Here is a 19,559-nt window from a genome sequence, read left to right as displayed (position 1 = left end):
GTTTGGTAAAAAATAAAAAAACAAAAAAATAAAAAAAAATCCCTCTTAATGAAACTGGGCTTCCAGGAATACCAGCCTCAGCCTCTCCTTCCTTCCTCTTGCAGGACCCGACCCCAGGAAAGGGGCCAGAAGGTCGCAGCATTTCCCTGCCCCAGTTACTCGCTCCGTTTCTGCAGAAGGCTAACGAGCTCTTGGAGGATTTCAGCACTGAGGCTGCCTCTTTTAACCCAGCAGATCTCCCATGCATGCAGCACATCGAAGGAAGAAAACAAAGACACTGAGAATCCCCACAGCAGGAGGGGACAGACGGGTTCTGTTGTATGCTGCTGCTGCAGACGCCATCAGTCGAAAGCCCAGGTAAATCATATCTTTGGAGGTGGTGTTTGTTCCCAGCTGCCGACGGGTTGACAGGACCGTGCCACGTTAGGCATTAGGCTTTCATCTTGCTGTTTAATCTCCTGCTTCTGGAAAGCAAAGACACTTCCTTTGGTTTGCAGTGCTCCAGGTTCAGATCTCAGGACAGCGACGACCCCCGGCTCAGCTGGGGCCAGCTGGAGTCCCTTGTCCCTTATCATGGCAGCCTTTCCCCCTCAGGTAACACTTACGTTCTGCCAAGCAGGTAACAAGGCACCTTGACCATGAGACATGCTGCTAGCCACTGGCAAGCTGGGGTGATCTGCCTCTGTGCCCCCATCACCACGCATGATTCAAAGGACCCTGAGAAAAAGATGAAAACGAGCATTTAAATAATTTGTGGTGTGTATTACACTGCTGCACATGAAATCCCTGAGTGAGTATATTCAAATCAGCTGGAGTCCCAGCCACAGTTCGGTTTGTGACTCCTCACCCTGTACAGCAATGGTCAGTCTGAGAAAAATGAGAGCAAGGCAGGGACTGCAGGCGTGCTTTGCCATGCAGCCCAGGGACAGCCCAGGTAGGACCCGAGCCGTGCTCTGGTCTCCCCTCACATTGCCACCACAGCTGCTGTTCCCCCTGCAAAAATCAGGAGAAGCAACAGACAGGGCACCACGCCCTCCTTTTCTTCTCAGAGCTCGCTGAAAGGCACAGGGCTATTTATCTTTCTGTTTCACTGTTTCCACCTACAAACAACCAGAGATTAAGCACTTCACCTGGGGGGAAGAGTCATGCTTCTGTACAGCATCTCACCGCTCTCCGAACCTGCTGGAAAAGGGCTGTCAGGTTTGACTGGAGCATCCTATACGTTATCTCCAGCGAACAGGGCACTGTGGCAAGGTAGCAGTTATCTGTTAACGTGCACCATATGGCGAGACAGAAGTGGCCTGTCCCTCTGTTGGGACATACACGTTGAGACTCTTGGGAGTCTTTGCTGCACTTGTAATTGCTGATTTAAAAAAATAATCAGTTAGTGTTTTCAAATTTACAGCCACTGATTTGTCCCCATATCCACGTTACTTTCAATTTAGCTTTATTTAAGCATCTATTTGCACTCAGAGTACTGGAAGACAAAAAAGCCAAAGGCAGCAGAGGTGCCAGGGGTCCTTCTGGCTCTTGCTGGCCAAAGCAGGGCTGTGGACACCTCACAGCATCAACCCCGACGCCCCAGAAGCTGCACACAGTATGAATTAGAGAGGGGCTTCAAGTATTAAGCTCAAAGCAAGGCTCGTGCATTTGAAGAATACTTTCACAGACTTGTACCTCCTTCAGGAACACCCTCCACATTTTCAGATTGCTCCTTCAGCCATGAAGCTACAAGTATTTCTGTACAGCACCAACCATTAAAACTGCACAAGGATGTGCCCACAAAATGGCACAGCAAGAAATTACGATTCAGGTGGGGCTGCTGACTATGTGGCTTAAAGAGTATCTCAGATTATCATATCTACTAGTCCTGGGGAAAAAATACAGTCCTCTTATGGATGGAAGTCTCCAGGCAGCCAGCTGATAGGATATGGCTAGAGGAGGAAACAAAAAAAAAAAATCAAAGTCACAGGAGTTTCTAAAATGCTGCAAGAACTGGAGAGCTGGAGCATTTCTTTGGATCAGACATGGGCCCAGTGAAGTGTCTGCCACACAAGAGACTTCAGGATGCCCATTGGTAAGGATGAACAGAGAGAAAACATCACTAGAGTACGAGAGAGGTGACAACGCAGAGGTTACAGCTCTCACTAAGAGCCAAACCAAGACAGGTTCCTGTTAGAAATGCTAACCCAGATATTAAATATAGGCAAGATGCATTTTTCCTTCTCTGGCAGCTGGAGTAGGAGAGCAAGGCAGCAAGCATCTGGCCCATTTCAAGGGAGTGTTCATTAATTACCAGATTATCCGATTAGTATCAGATAGAAATCGCTTCGCAATGGCTGCATGCCTACGGTAAGGGATTTGTACCTGGCCCTGGTAAATAGCTTTATCCCATTCATTCTTCTCCAGGTGGCCCTGCCTCCAGGCGGTGCCTAGGCACAACTTTGATTGCTGCTCAGAGGCTCCTTACAGGGCCTGGTACTCCCGAGGGAGCTGGGGCACGGCCCCCACGTGCTGGGGGAAGCGGGCACCTCCTGCTGCAGCTCTGTTGCTTCCAGGAGCCAGAAGAGCACACGTTGTCTGTCATCTGTCCTCCAGGCCAGGAGGGGCTGCGGACACCAGAGGAGCCTGTGCAGAGCTGTACGCTCTAATGTCGCGGCACAAAAAGGGCAGAAACAGGCAAACTGTTACAACACAGAGGCTAGAATTGTCACTTCTTTCCACAGAAATGCTTCCTTCGGTGTTAGCAAAGTTGAGAGACCTTCAGGGAGCAAGCAGAACTGAGCTCCCGAGCACAGCAGTCAAAACCCTTCCAGCTTTGGTTCTCCACACGAAGACACCGCACGGCAGACTGGCATTAGCTGAGCTCCAGCGAGTGCACAGCCTGAAGCACGCGCATCTGGAAAACCAGAGCTGTGAGACGAGGAGCAGCCTCAGCTCGTCTGTGAGAAGGGAGCTGGCAGCGCGCTGGGCCCGCACGGGCCTGTGCCCACATCAGCATGAGCTGCTGCCGGTGCTGGGCTGCGCTCCCAGGCAGCACCCGCTGCTCTCCAAGCCCTTCTCCTCACTGCCTTAAAATAACTTTCTCAACTCGGTACGTATTACATTCCAAATGTACAGACCCCTGCAAGAGCTTAGCTGTTTGTTGTTTGTATTACAAAGCTTCATTTAACAACTTCTGAGGAAGTTGTTGAAATCGATGCAATTAGAGTAGCTCATTGAAGCCACGGTCCTCGCTTGATGGAGAACTGATTACTCGTTTTTTAATCAACTCGTTATTTTGTCACTCAAGCTAGGGGTTTATTTTTAAACAATAACTTGTCGTATAGGTTATTTAACCTTTTACTTTACCGTACTTGTTCTGTGGAACATATGAAAGCTTTACATCAGGATAAGAGCAGACAGTCTTCCCGTAAGGCTGGGAGCCTGTGCCAGCACAGGGATTTTCATGCTATTTTAAGCATTTACAAGTTGTCTCAAGCCTTAAATGATAAAAACATCAAGCAGTGAGAGTGCACTGAACTCAATATTTTGCTGTTCAGCCAGTCTAGCGGGAAAACAATAGTGCAAATATTTAAATATAAGCAGCAGCTGGAGGCATTTCCTTCAGCTGCTGCCACGAGGCATTAACTGGGTGTTAACCAGAACCACTGCATTTGTACGAAGGCGAGACCAAAGAGCTGCTGCCCTAGAAGGAAAGGTATTAGCTGCAGACAGGGCGTCTTTATGATGAAGGAATGCAGATCTGCTTCAGTAACAGAACCAAGACTGAAGGTGACAACAGATAACTCTGAGGAACCAATGACAGGTTTTACTGAAACAATTTAGAGGGTTGAGGAAGGTTTTGTTTGGCCTAAATCATTGAAAAACAATTCTTCAAGCAGTTTTACTTCAATAATTCACTTCATCACTCTGCCAAGGACCAGGACTGCGGGGAGGAGAAATACGTGCTGCCCAGGGTTACGGCAGAGCCCTTTGCATCGCTGCAACACCTCCCAGCCACAATTTCAGTCTATGCACATGCATCACAACAGGCTAGCAAGTGCTTTTACGGTCACTGTTAGACAAATAAGTAGGACAGGATGCTCTGAAACGCAGCCACACCAATCACAGAGGGCACTGAAGGGCGTTTAGTCCCTGTGCTGGCCCTGGGTGGTACCGCTCGCACCCTACAAAGCACGCTCCCACCTCAGCCCCTCATCCCACCCACGCCTGGCTGCAGCCCAGGACCACAAGAAGCAGCGAGCTTGGGCTGGGCGAGACCAAACCCAGAGAAATGCTCAGGGGCCTGATGAGTGCCGGCTTGTGCTAACGGCCAGGGCCGAGTGGAAAAAACGCAGTGCTGCAGGCACTAAATCCACCTGATGGCTAGCGCGGCTTCGCAGCAGAGGCATGGGACTCCTGCAACACAGCGTTGCCCCAGCAGCGTCACACAGATGTGGCTTGGAAGGAATTTCGTGGTGCTGCCTGCTAGCAGCAGGGACCAGCAACAAGGCTGGAAAGCCTTCACGTGCTTGTGATGGGTTTCAAGCACGTGCCGCACAAACCACGTCCCAGCAGCCAGCAGCTCTTGCACAGCTGTCCACTCCGGTCAGAGGCATAGAAAACCGGTAAGAACTTCAAAAAGGGGAGAGAAAAGCTGAGTAAATTTGTTCTGATAATTCTAGAAAAATGTCTTAAGGGCAGTGTTTCCCTAGAAATTAGCTGGCTTGGAGAAAGCCACCCCCTCCTTCCCCTACCCAAAGTGTTTTGACAGGAAAATAGAAGAGAATTTGACTGTACCAGTTACATACCCCAATACCCATTAACCCTGGGAACATCCCCAGTCACAGCTACAAAACCATCCACACAAGAATGCAGCCTGTTTCCCATCAGGAACCAGGATCCAGGTACTTCTACTCATAACAAATAAAGGGGACAAGAGTCCGACTTTTCAGTAAAGTGTAAACTTTGTGGATTTGTATATTAGTGAACATACAGTGAAGCCAAGTATCAGGTTACTGTAATAAATCTCAACTTCAAATCAACAACAACAAGGTCTAAGCATTAAGTGATTCTAGTCTGAAGAATAAAGCTTATAATTTTTCTAAACTCAGTTGCCAGCAGAATTTCATTTAATTACAGAAAAAAGTCCCATTTAACTCAGAATGCAGAAGGCCATTTATGACTTTGTACAGCAGCAGCTGAGTATGAAGCAGTGCGGCTGCTAAGAGCCTCATCTATTTCTGATGTTGTAGCTATTTGGAGAAGTTGTGTTAAACCCACCTGATACATGTCAGCGTCATTAAAGTCACATCTTCAAAGGCTGCATGTTAAGAGATTGCAGCAAAGCACTGTGGTGGTTTTACTAGGGTGGGCGGCCGAGCTCCACCACAACCGCTCTCTCACTCCCCCTCCTGAAAGAGGAACGGGGAGAAAATACGATGAAAAGGGCTGAAGGGTTGAGACAGGGATGATAGTTGAAAGAAGTAACGGGCAAAACATGGACTGGATGATTGTTATGAATGTAATAATTGTGAAGAATTTAAGAAAGCAGTAATTGTGAAGGAATGTGTTTCATGTTAGCATGGTGAAGGGACGAGGGGTGGTGTGTGTATAAATTGTCCACCTCGTCGGCGTTGTGATGATGTTATGTTTATTTTGGTGTGGGGAATTCTTTTTCTTTTTTGATGTAAGTGAAGTTTGTGAAGATTGTGATAATTGTAAAGTGAGAGTATATTGTGATTATTCTTAAATATGTTCTTCACATGCTTTTTTATGCTTTTTTTACAAGCCCAAACTAGCTTCCTGTTGAAAAGCTAAACAAGATAAAACAGAGTGGTTTAAAAAGGTGTTAAGTAAGTCTCTGGAGACTACAGAGCTCATGCTATCAGCCTGGGGCTCCCACCTCAGGTCAGACCTTTGCTGTTGCTGGATGAGGGCAGACTGATGTTTTGGATGACAATGGGACAAATTCATTGTAAGATTTCCACAAATATTTCAGAGATAAGCAGCAATCCAAGCTGAGCTGCCTTAGAGCTGGATGATCTTTCCACGTTTGTTGTTTCCCATGGGGTAGAAGGCACCCAGGGCACCGTGATGCACAAGGTTGGGGAAAGTCTTTCTGATCCGCAGAGCTGCTCCATGGGGGTACGAGGGAGGCTGAGCTCTCGTGGTGCTGACCTGGGAAAACAGGAGCAGTTACAGCAGCAGCTCATCACTTGGCTACCCGGGCTGCCCAGCCACCTGTAGCGTGCTGCAGACTTCTGAGTAATGGGAAAAGCAAAGCTTTGTGAAGCATCTCAGCCCACTTCTGCGTGGAGATCTCTGAATGACATCTCAAAGCTTCATCAAACTGAGCATCATGAGCATGCCATTGCCCCATGAAAGCTAAAAAATAGCAGAAAGCAGAATGCTTCCAGGTAGGTCATCCAGAGCAGGCTGCAAGTTACCTGATTAAAATAGACCCTTTATTTTCCAATCTCTATTTATTAAAAAAAAGTTTAAAAACTGAAGGCACGTTTTCCAGCAAGGTATCCAAAGATTCTCCATAGCTAAGTAGCAGGGAAAGCAGAGTCCAGAGCTGAGGTAATGATTTCTTTATTTGAATAAGACGCTCTCAGTTTCCCAAAAGACTGTAAGACAAGGACAATATCGTACCAAAATACAGCTTCAGTTTTTATAGTCAAATAAGTGATCTGCAATCTTATATCAGGCTAAAAACGACAGCTCAGGAGGACCACCACATCTCTGAAAACAGAGAATGAAAAGCCAAGAAGAACGTTCTTGGAGCCTGAAAAAAGATACGGCCTTTGATTACAGTGCTGTTGTTGTACGTGTGGGAGCAGGACAGGGGAAGACAGCAAACTCATATTTCTTCAAACAAGGCAGATATTTGAATGAAATCATGAATGATACAATGTTTATTTGAAATATGATTCTAGTTTAAGTGGCAAGTGTTATTTCAACATGCCTGTTTTCAGACCTGTTGAAAGAACTATTAAGAAGTCTGTTCAAGAGTGCTGGATTTTTTTTTGCTCCAGTAACTTTTCAGGGCCAGCCAGTGTCTGGGCAAGAGGCTTTCTGGGTGCGATTCGTTTTTGATATATTGTTACGCCTTCTGATTCAGAAAAGTCTGTTCCAAATCCCCAAATCTAGTAACTAAAGGTAGTAGAGTGTTAATCAAATATCACCCCAAGTGACCAAAAGCCTTACTGTGCCATCAGAGGGCTTTCTAACACGACAAGTGTTTTGATGTTGAGCAGCATGTCCTAAACACAGAGCCCACGAACTGAAACACAGCTTTACCTGCAGCATTGGCTCTGCTAGTTAACGTAATCTCTGCTTCAGTGCTTCACCTTCCAAGAAGCAGAGATGTAACCTTTCCTTCGGAGCGGCCCCACCAGCTTGCGCTCACTTCTTGCAGTACTCGCTGGTAGCAGGAACACGAGAAGCCCTACAAACCGCTCTGACAAGTCCCGCAGCAGCTGTATGAGCCTGCCAGCACCGGAGAGAAATGAAACACATTTAAGTCGCTTCATGTTTCAGATCTGATGCTCATGAGCAGGCTCATTAACAAGCACACGCTGCCATCCCCACAAGCGAGGTCACAGCACCCCATGCACTCACCTGCCCCGAGCCCCAGTGCCTGCAGAAGCACCCCCAGAGGTTGGATGAACTGTGGTTTAATGGAACTTCACCAGCCTGTTTGGAAATGAGTTTAGAACCAAGCTGAGATGGTTTCACTTCTTCGGTGGGGTCAGAACCCTAAGCAAGCCCACCTGGAAGCAGCCGCCACTGCCGAATGAGCTGAACTGCATCTAACCAGTGGCAAGGGGAGAGCCCCAGAAGCCAGCACAAAGCAACAGATCCCAACTACAGCGGCTGGAGCAGGTCTGGATTTCCTTGCTCAGGAACAGCTAGATCTAACTCTACCACTAGAGATGAGAGACGAGCAAATTTTCACGGAGAAGCTCTAAAACTGGGGCCGTAGCTGTGACCTCAATTGCAAATGTGTTGCTTGGGAGTAGAAAAAAAATCTGTTCACTGAGTTGTTTGGTAACTTCTGGAGAGAACTATTAGATCTGCCAAGGGGCCTGTAACCAAGCAGCGTGGGCTCCAGGAGACATCTCCATACACGAACGGCACCCAGGGCTGACCCCACCTGGATTCGCCATTCCTGTTCCAGAATCTCGCAGCTTCAGTCCCAGACATCAGTATTAGTCGCCACCTGCACAGGTGATGAAAATTCAAAGAAAAAACAAAAAAAAGCTCTCAAACTCAAACCAGCAGGCTTGCACCAAAAGCTCTGCATTTCACGACAGAGGCGGTCGCTGTTTGACCAAGCTTCTCCCTCTGGGATCCAGCTCTAAACAAGTGTCATCACCAGGGCTGTGGTAGCAGCTTCTGCAGATGTTCTGCCAGCAGCTAACGTACACAAGACGGGTGTTGCTGTGAACGCCGGGGCAGCTGCGCAGGTCTCACAGTGGTCAGCTCACTTCCAACAGCCCCTGAGTTACTGAGGTGGGGTGACTTTATCCAGAGCACAGCGAGTGGCAGCTTCCCTTAAAAACTGGTTCCCAAATACCCCAGACTGAAAGATGAATCAGTTGCAACTTTAAAATAAATAAATTTAATGGCCAAAAGAAAAGACCAGTTTATTAGATGTTGAACACTTGCAAATCCCCTGGTACCACCAAACACAGCATGGAGCCTTACAGCTCGAGATGCTTTGTTTGTTGTTTTTCCTTATCCTTCCCCGTAAGAGCAGGCACACTCTACTCTTGGAATATTTTTGCACACAATTAGCTCAATGGCATGACTTTCGTGAAAGGTAAATCCTATACTGGAGCTTCTCTTTAACCCAGGACAAGTGGTAACATCAATGTACTTGGTGGAAAGGGGCAGGTTTGTGTAGCCCAGCACTGGCCATGTCAGAAGTCCAAAGGCTCTCTTCAGAACAGCAGTTCAGCATTCCCCACGCCTCGCCTGCAACTCTCCAGCAGTGACCTGAGAAGTCTTTGTTACGGAGTCAGCACGATCAGAAACACCTTTCCCTCTTAACTGTAAGTTACTGATGTAAACACTTGTATTTACTGGTGTAAACACTTCCTACACGTTCCATGGAAAGTCTTATCTAATAAGAAATGACATCAGTACCTCCCCACAGACAGCAAACCAGGAAAAAAAGCCTGCTATACAAGCACATAAATAGATTACAGCAGGGACAACTGGATAGTTTGCATATCTGGGCACGGCTGGGTTCTGAGACGGGCAGCCTTCCCTGCACTGCCTGGGGCCCATGCAGGAAGGCGAGGAGAGCCTCGTACTACTCACAGACAGCAGGCTGATCTCCAAGCTTATCAGCCATAAAACTGTAGATCTTGGTTAAGATTCTAAATGAGATCGTTCCTTATGTGAAACTAACTTTGTGAAAATCAAATGCAGAACTGAGCAAAGCCTCTGAATGCCCCCCCCAGAAGATGTTACACTTCTCCGGTGAATCCCTCAGCCTGAGATGCTGAAACAAAATACTCTTTCTAGTAAGCAAAGTTACAGACATGCGATTGTCCCAGAAAGAGATCTATCCCCCCAAAATGAGAAGACACTGGATGCTATGGTTCCTGCTCTCATGAACCGGGTGACTGCTAGGGAAGCATGAGCCCTGGCGGGACCTTGCTGGGAAATTCATGCAAAATGCCTGCCTATCATTGATTGTGATATAAAACCGATAAGGGACCATAAACTCAAAACAAAGTCAAATACTACACGTGACATCAGCTCTAGTGTTAACAGCCAGCACTAGGTCCAGGTCAGGGAGACAGACCTAAGGCATATTTTCAAAAACAGCAAGCAATTTTCTGCAACCAGTTTCTGTGGTAATGCCTCTCTCCTACATCTTTAACACCACAGAGTTTGGTACTAGCTTTGCACACTCAGTGCAGAGCTCTTCTCCTTCCACTTCCGTGCCAACAACACCTGCTCCCCTGCTGCTTCGCACCTTGTATTCCTCTGCTGCCACCCGTTCCTGAAAGCCAGCCTCTGGCCAAAGCTCAGGGCCATTCGCCCTGACACCGCTCACCCCAGTACACGGGTCTTCAGCAGGACCTAACAGGAGCGAGCCGCTCCCCACAGCCCGGGGAGGCAGCTGAGGGGCACCGAGCTGGCCGGGTACGCGTGAGGCGTGGGAGCAGACAGGCTCTGAGGCTAAGGACGGAGCTGACCATGGCCGCTGGCAGGTCACGGCCGAAAAGGAAGGTATCCTGGTGATGGAAGAAAGGCAGATGTCACGGCCAACCTCAAGAAGGTGCACGTGGGGCACTACAGGTTGGTCAGCCTCAGCACTGACCCGGGAAGGCTGTGGAGTAAATCCTCCTGGAGGAAGCATCCCCGCACACAAAGGACACGGGAGCGATGAGGAACAGCATGCCTTTACCAGGGGCAAACTCTGCCCTCGGAGCCTACGCTGGCTCTGTAGGCAAAAAAGAGCAGTGCCTGTTGTTTACCTTGACTTTCAAAAGGCCTTTGACATCATCTCTGGTCTGCTTATAACCAAACTTGTGAAATAGAGTGAATAGGTGCACAACAGGGGGGAGAACTGGCAGAACCACCACTCAACCAGCTGTGACTTGCAGTACAGAAACAAGTCAAGTTTGATTTTCAAGTATGAATCTTAAGTGCTTACTCTGCCTTTATACCACACAGGCCACAGGCCATTTACCTTCTAGGTCTTGCAGAGTCTGGAGTTTGGCTATCAAGCTTCATTCTTAGTATTTCTTCCCTGTCAGCAGATGGAACTTATTTCATCAGCTGCTTGAAACATGCCCTTTGTCAGCTTGGATCCTCTTTCACTGGGGTCTCATTTTGCAAAGGCAGGCTGGAACACTTCCTCTGGTCATTGCGTAAGCTATTTTAGGGCAGAGAAGAGATATGTCTCCTTTATCATTATGCAAAAAGAAAAAAAGAGCAAAGCCACCTAATGCAGAATGCTGCAATAAGCCATGGCCAAAAGTTTTTCTCAGCCAACACTGCTTGCGCCAGAATCTAAAGGGTAGAGAGGGTGAGGTGCTCGTATACCACAGAGGCATCTGCCCCACACATCAAAACTACTTGAGGAGCTGAGACCTCTCAGAGCACTGCTCCTTTCTGCATGGCATAACATTTATGTCCTTCACCGGAAAGACACCTTCAGTGCTGTGCCCTTTAAAAAGGGATTTTTACCTACAGAAAGCTCACAGTGCTCCTTCTGCAACAGCTTATGGCTTGCTGTAACAGAGATTCTCATCAGTCCACTTCCTGAGGCCAGCTTACAGGGCCCACGTTAGGAGTGCAGGCCAGCCCTTGCAGCCTCCTGCAAGCAGTCCCTCCTGAGACCCTGTAAGGCCAGAAGGGAGCCACCACTGCCAGATGAACTCTCACAACCACATACTTGGAGGTTGCATACACGTTCTCCCTAGCCATGCCTGCAGGCACGGTGCAGCAGTGGCGGTGCTGTAGCCCCGACGATGCTCCTGCCCGGGGCACGAGATGCTCGCCGTGCGGAAGATGCTGCGCTGCTGCCCTGGAACAGTGCTCTGTCTGCTCCCGACCAGGAACTGGAGATGCTGTCACTGCTCCTGTACTGTGCACAAGGTGACTGCTATGATTTCTCATGCTGTAGCCTGAAATACTTATCAAAGACCTGGTGATGGACAGACATACATGCCTTCAGATGGGGCTTTCACTCCAAGACAAACATGAACTTCGTTTTTAAGCCATGCTTCTAAAAAGACAGAGAAATTGCAAGGATTCTTAAAAAAAAGTAGGGATTTCTGAGTCCAAGAGAAATTAAAGTACAGCTAGCTGAGTTGTCTTACCATAAAAGGAAGTAACTTTTTAAATAGAAACAAAAACCTTTTCTTTACGCTATCTGCAGATAAGATGGAACTAAATGCAACTGACACAGTTTACCTGGAAAACTGTGCTGAGTTCTCACACAACTGCACCAGGAAGCAGTTTAGGAGCCCAGCTGAAACGCAAGCTAGCTCCCAGTAAAAGCTAGCATACTACACTCAAAGAAACAAGTCACATTTCTGCATTAAACAATTGCAATCCAAACTAATTGTCACCCCACAAACTTTTAAAAGAACCTGTGTATTTCTTGCATGCTTCTGTCTGCACCACTTTGGTGACGAGTTCTTTGCCAGACTCGATGGAGATATGCCTCAATGGCATTGTCAGGTTTCACTTTTGGTAATTTAAAACTAAAACCTGTAGTTTGGATAGCCAAAATATTTGTAAAGTGAATCCTGAAGCCCAGTCCTTGACACACCAAGACCATCACAAGATTTGTTACTAACGTGCTACTGTGGCACAGACTTCATTCCTGAAAACTTACCTGTTACACCCACAACAACTCCAGGACAATGAAATTTGGCTTTACTAAAACATATGCAAAGGGCAATTCCAAAAGAGGATAAATTGCAATTCATAAATACACAGTGTAATTTATTCAACAGGAAAATATAGGTGAGTCATCTGAGTGCATGAATCAGTACACATTCCCAAGTTAGCCTGGAAGACAAAGCTAAAATTTAGGACAAAGTGTTTTTAAAAACAAGCTGAATCTAAGAAATATGAAGTGAATTCTTCTTCTGTATTAAAAGAGAAGAGCATGAAAACTATACCAGTCATGCTTCCTTACTGTAAAATGTTAATTAATACTGTGAGGTTATTATATATCAGCAAAACTATTCTATATCAACAACTTATGGTGCTAGAGGAAAAAGACACCACCTCCCAGAAACCTGACCCCAAAGCCTACAAAACCAGGCAATGAACAATCTCAAATTATTTATTAGGAAAAGACAAAGTACTGTTTCAACATTCATACAGAACAAATGCTAATAAAACCAGGAAAATAAACTGTAAAAAGTAGGCCCATCACAGAGGAGTTGGCTTATGACAAAGTAAATGAAATGCAAACTTCATTCATGCAAACAAGCAATAAAGTATTATTTACAGTTTTGATGGGACAAGTTACAGCATCGGCCACATTTAGGCCTCAATGAAATGAGTGAGATAATAAAGGGATCTAATCTGTACATTCAACAACGAGGTTATAAAAAGAAAAATAATTTAAACAATTTACAAGAGCTGTATCAGAGATGGCATAAAGGTATCATTTACAAGAGTTGTATTAACAGGTGACACAAAGGTATTAATCAGGAATTTATGAGTAAAAATTTGTAGCACATTTTTACATCACAACTTCAGTGTCAGAACAGTAAACAAGGAAGTGGAGACATAACATGAGTGCAATGTAATAGAATAAGGCAACTTAACCAAATGGCTCTTAAGAGAACTTCCATCCTACAAGGGTTTACAATTTATTAATTTGCCTGTTCATTTTGCTAAGCATCTAAAACATCTGAAGACAGGAGTTGGTCATTAGCAGGCCTGCACATGACAAGTCAGTAGATGGAAAAATCAAATACTCACTTGTTAAAATTTGCCAAAACTCAGAAACATAGAAAAGTGCAGATGATAAAAAGCCCTCTATAACCTATAATATCAAAACATTGATTTTCATGTTCTAGATGCTGTCATTAAGTACTTCTCAAAATATTTCACTAGTCTTACAATTATCTTCTGTGATGCACAATCTGAAACTAATATACCTCCTCCTAAAGCATGTATTTACAATGTTCTTAAATTGATGCTAGAATTGTGAAATGCTAGCAGTTTATAGCACAGATTAGCAACTGATACATCTTATTCCAGTTTATTTTGTAGACTAACACATTTCCTTTAAAAAGAATTTTAAATGGTATTTTTCCATTTTTTTCAACAGCTTTCCCACATGCTAAAAGGAATGTCTGATTTCTTGAAGTTTTAGCAAAGAACAAATGCTGATCTTGTTCTAGCTGACGCTAACTGCTTTGAGCAGTTACGATGACAAAACAAGTCTAAGGATAACGCTGAAAGCCTGCAATTAGAAGTGATCCGTCTCATAGCGTACAACCGGAATGTCACGGGCCTTACAGAAAGCAGCACAGGAAGCTAAAACCTGTCAATGACTTGCCACACTAACAAACAGTCCACGTATGTTAAAAAAAGGAAAAGGGAAACTCAAAATATGGCAAGAAGTTATTCGCAAATAATAGATTTTAAATCTGTCAGAAGGACCAGACTATAAATATTTTATTTACAATTTCTGTTTAGAATGTTTATTCTCAACAAATGATTTAGCACCAGCAGGAATATGCAACGTAGCATTACTGTGTTCCCCAGGCAGAAGGCCTTGAGGCCAAACCTTGCTCCCATTTAAGAGATCTACTCAACTAGCTGAAGTGAGCAGGATTTGGCACTCAGTTATGCAGACCTGGACCGCTCAAACATACCTCTGTTAGCACATTAATAATTACAAACATGTTACAGCCTCTTTTTAGATGTTTTCACAAAGCGTGAAAAAATGCTTTTTAAAAAGTTTAATATTTTGCACGTGTCAATTAAACAAAAGTAACAAATGCCTCTTTACAGACTTTTAACTCAAAGAATTAGTAATATTCTATCTCAGATGACAGAATACTGGTAATGTACTTTGGAATACATTAATAAAACTTCAGTAACACAAGTGGACAATTACCCCTCTGTCTGTATGATAAGGCATTTTTTGTCTCCCACGGTCATGTCAGATGATTTAAAATAATTCATCCATTTTACCCACAATGACCTTAACCATACTCCCTCTCACTGTGCATTAAGGGGAAATAGAAAGATCAGTAAAACCAAAACAGTAACTGCACATGCCAAGTACCTTCCTAGCTCTGCACGGTAATCTACAGGTCCTGGTCAAACACTCCCACAGTCTGACCCACAACAGTTTTGTTTGCTTTTTAACCTAAAAGGTCTATTACATACTGCATATCTTTTAAGCCCATGTACTCAAAAAAAAAAAAAAACGGAAAATACCAACAAGGGAAAGAACTAACCTCATGACATGTGGAAAATGAACTCATGATAAAAGAATGACCACATGTAGATGATCTGAACTGCACTGATCTTGATCTGTTCTCAACTTAAGCAAACTGTTCCCTTGGGATTATACCTGTCCAGTTTCCAGAATGTGAATAGTGAAAGTGATGTTTAAAACATAGTTTGAATGTGAATTTAGGCATTAATGTTAGTTACAGACTGAATGCATAAGACACCATCTACTCTTTAGGAAGCACAGACTTACTCCAGAAAAAAAAGAGACACTAACTAGTCTCAAATGCTAAAATCTGTTATACTGAAACATTTAGGAATGAGAAGTTATTGTGACTTATCTGAAAGTAGGTATTTCCTGAAGACCTATACTGGATAGAGAAAAAGACTTAATATTTCAGTCTTTAAAGGCAGTATCATCAGCTTGCATATACACTACCAACAACTCATATGCAAGCAGGAATCTCACAGTACTACTGAAGGAATATTTAATCTATTACGAGAAGCCAGAACTTTTGTTCTTAACATGCAGGCTGAGAATAGAGGGGGACAGCAGGATCTCATATTCTTCCTAGGCCAAAACTCCCAGTCTACAAAAGGAAGTATTCTGTGATGTGCTGAGAGAATCACATAGGTGCTTGCTTGCAGAACACTAGAAAAAGAGAGGCAAAGATCTTCAAAAGGTAGAGATCTGAACACTGTTTTAAAATCTGGACCAAACTAAGACAAAAATAAATTATACCAATGTTGCTTCTCTCTGAACTGTTATCTTTATTCAAGTTTTGTTAAAAAAATTCAAGTGTTTAACCTTAACCTCTGCAAGCCTCAGTAAAGAACACTGAAGATGTGTTCACCCCATATTGCTAAATGTTCAAAACATATTATAGAAAAGGTTCTCTTCCTGTTAAAAATGCTGTTCCCCTATGTAGAAGTAGAAAGGTGGTAAAGTTTAACAGCTGTTAACAACTTGGGAGAGCTTCATATAAAATGAACTTCTTTGGCCAGAAATAATCTGTGCTCACCTGAATAAGAACTAGTAGGATTTTTAGGGAGATACTGATAGAATAAAACTGTGCGTCATGCTTAAGAAGATTGAGCTGGAGAGAGAGAAAAGTGCAAAGGCATTACCTCCAAAGATAAGGGCTATGGGGATGGGCAGCCCAAAACCTTGTGCTGTTCTCCTGGCGTCTCTAACTAAACTGGATGGAAAGGATCATCTCCACAGCCAATAAAGTTATCTGATAAGCAACACTGGTCAAGAAGTCTCATGAATCAAGTCCCAGTACCATTAAAATTGGCATTACATGAAAAACTTAAAAGGCACTCGCATGGCTGACTGAGCTGAAAGCAATTACACATTCAAAATGAGCTTTATGTTTTACTTTACAGGTACCAGACAACTTTCCTTTAAAGCGGTCCTACTTGAGAAGACAAGAGTAGCCCTGAGAAAACCCCTAATGCCCTCTACTGTAGTACTCTCAATCAGTTCACTATAAAGCAGCTTCAACCAGTTAGCTTTGGGGAATAGGAACGGCAAGTGTGAAAATGAAAACAGAGATCAGGAAAAAAGCAAGTTACTTCAGTTATGCGTATAAAAGATACAAGCCTGTTCAAATTATTTAGAAGAGAATTTAGATTAGAAGACTAAGGCTAATCCTGCAACTATTTGTGATGGCTAGTATTTCTAGGGGTGGTAGAGCCAATCTTTGAAGACTCTAGGAACAAGTTCTAATTTGAGAGAAAATGAGACAAAATGAAAGATCTGGCTTTAAAGCCAGGCTTAAAAACTTCTTTTTTCCTGTAATGAAGTTACAATTGTGCTGATAAAACAAGTGAAAGGAAGCCTTTTTTCTGCAAGCTCAAGGAAAGAAAAATAGAGGTAGGGCATACTTTGATTCTCACAGTAGTTTCTATCTATACAGTACAGCTATTCAAGAATTACTGCATTACTTTATTCTATAACTGTACAATTTACCTTAAAAATGTCTTTTAGGTCATATCAACTTCAAATGGTTTAAATTAACCATGGTCACGGTCATCAGGTAACCATCTCCTATGTGCGCTTCTGGTTAAATACATACAACACCTCCAACTACTGCTTCAAAAGCAGCTCTTTCAGTAACACAATGAGAAATGAAGTAGCAATAAATATGGACTAAAGGAACTGTTTCTAATTAGGCTGTAGTGTCTTAAAATACTTCACTTTGCAAGAAAAACATACAGTTGGTTCACAAAATTTTCAGGAATCTGTCAAAACATTCAGAAAATGTTTCTTGAAGTTTTATAACCAAATACAGGTTACTTCCTATAGTCAATCTTGAAAGGAACAGCGTACAGTACTTGTAAGACACTATAAAAGCCATATTCACCTATTTTCTGAAGTGCTCTGATTAGCATTACATCAGTTGAACTGTGAGTTCATTTTTTAATGTCTAGACTGAAACATCAAAGCAAGCACAGAAAATTCAGTAGGAGTACTAGGAAAAGCACTGGTAGATGAACTGTATTTGAGATTGGCATTGGGCTCAGTGAAGTGGCTACTCTAAGTTACTGCACTCTTAAAGGATCACAAATTTATTTTTTAAAACCGTAAGATGTTAATATGGGGCTTTGAATTTAAATAAAGGAAAAAAATTGCACACAGCTTTCCAACGTACCAGGTGGATGTGTCTGTGAATACAATGCAGCCATGCTGTGGAATCATCAGTTGTAAAGCACATTAAAACCCAACACTAACACGTTCTAGTTTGGTTGTTCTTCGTGCACTTATAGGAAATAACAAAATAATTGTCATAAAAATGGGTATTTCTTTAGTCCACAAAGATTCATATAGCTAACAACTGTATAATGTCCTTATAAATTTAAGACCTCATGCCCTGCTTCAGGACTAAACTTATTATAATAATCCCAACTGCAAATTTCTAAAGTAGATAGGAAAAAACGATCAGTTCCCGAGTACGGATTTTATCCCAAGGCCACAGTTTGATAAATGGTTCCATATTGCAAGTGCACTGCATATTGGTCCTTTTAGTACTGCAATACAAACTCTGATGCTGTCCTCAACTTCCAGAAATCAAACTTACAAATCCAAAAGCAAGCTAGCCATCTTCCATTTTCAACATTTAATTAGAGTCTGATTACCTCACATAAAATTAGAGAAATCAGATTTTCAAAAGAGTAGGATGGGACAAAAATTTTCTAAGTCTCCATATAAGTTAGCCAAAGCATCAGAATTTCAGTGTTCCATTTTAGTTTGTTAGGAAGAGGATTTCTTCAACTCTCACAGGCTTTGTGGTGTCTTCACAAATAATGATTTGTGATGTTAGAAATTGAGGACCCCCCCCCCCCCCAACCTGAAGGCATTTTTGGAAGTCACATCCTCAAATTAAAAAAGAAAGGTTTTCATTAAATCCTTTTCTAAATCTAACCAAAGAGAGAGGGTCTTCCCAAAATCACAGGTGGATGCTCAAGTAAGCGAAGAGGGCAAGTAGAGATATTCACAAAACCTTCACAACATCAACTGCTTATTCTTCTGCTTTGGCTGATTTTTTGTGTTTTTATTCTTTCCACTGAAAACTAAAGCATTAGTAGTATTTCCACTACACAGGAAAATAAAATAATTACTATTGTTACCATGGAAAACCACTGCCTATGGTTTCCTCATCTTGTTGATAGTACCTTACTTTTTTACAGTTGCGTGCATGAGGGAAATTGTGTTCGTACTGTAGTATAACCAATAAAAATAATGCTTCATTCATCAGTTATATACAAACCCAATAGGCCTAAAGCCTCAGGAATTAACTTGCAATATTTTAGTGCTGAGCACTTAAAGAACTGGCATTCCTTCTCCCAGAAGCTTGTTTTCAGAGGATGTATTGCATATTAAAAGTTCAATATTGGCTACATGTATTAAAGAACATAAATGATATCCCCAAACATTTTGCTTTTGAATGCCCAGAGGAAAAAAAAAACAAACACCTTCCTTATAATGGCAATATTCAGTAGCTCATCACTTCTTAAACTTAAAAATTTACAGAAAATCTACCATTTTCTTTTCCCATCCCCAGACTTAGTTCCCATTGCCATAAACGAGTGTCATCCAGGTGGAAAACAGTTCAGTGCAGTGACATCTTGCATCTCAACTGAAGTTTGGCAGCCCGAGAAGAGCACCAACAGCTCCAAAGTATCCCTGTTCAAAAGAAATGAGTATTTCAGGTTCAAGTAGGACATGAATTTCTTTGAATCATATATTTCTATAACAACAAAGCATCTGGCAGACCAATGCTACAGAAAGAACATGCACTTAATACATCATCTTTCATATTATTTTTTTAAAGCTTTATGAAACAAAAAACATTATCTTTACTATTGAGCTTAACTCTAGATTCTACCCTAAACCTCCCCATACACTGCAGGACTTCTAAGACACAGCACTGACTTAAAGCACAAATTTCTTGATTTTCTTAAATAGAGGAGCTGCATATTTTGGTTGCCAAGGATCTTCAATATCCACAGCTACATTATTCCCATGGTACAAGTATGAAATTTATTTAACTAACTGCACCTCACATTTGTAAAACAGTTAAAGCAGCATCTCCAAGCTTCAAAACACT

General features: G+C 43.2%; 1 protein-coding gene and 1 long non-coding RNA gene across 2 annotated transcripts in view; one reads left to right on the top strand and one right to left on the bottom strand.

Moving 5' to 3' along the window:
* The first annotated feature begins 228 nt into the window (after positions 1-228).
* On the top strand, positions 229-14,928 carry LOC310881742. Its single transcript, XR_014572566.1, has 2 exons — positions 229-357; positions 2,727-14,928. It is a non-coding gene; the product is annotated as an uncharacterized lncRNA (long non-coding RNA).
* Positions 12,794-19,559, bottom strand: part of PANK3 (pantothenate kinase 3) — a 19,666-nt gene continuing 12,900 nt past the window's right edge. Inside the window, exon 7 of the mRNA XM_083799375.1 lies at positions 12,794-19,135. Within this exon, the coding sequence (XP_083655501.1) occupies positions 19,085-19,135 (51 nt within the window). The 3' untranslated portion in view covers positions 12,794-19,084. The remainder of the gene's footprint in view (positions 19,136-19,559) is intronic.

Source organism: Anser anser (assembly GCF_964211835.1).
Source record: "Anser anser genome assembly, chromosome: 14".
Taxonomy (NCBI): domain Eukaryota; kingdom Metazoa; phylum Chordata; class Aves; order Anseriformes; family Anatidae; genus Anser; species Anser anser.
The sequence above is the reverse complement of the archived record's forward strand: the minus strand, read 5'-3'. Positions and strand labels throughout refer to the sequence as shown.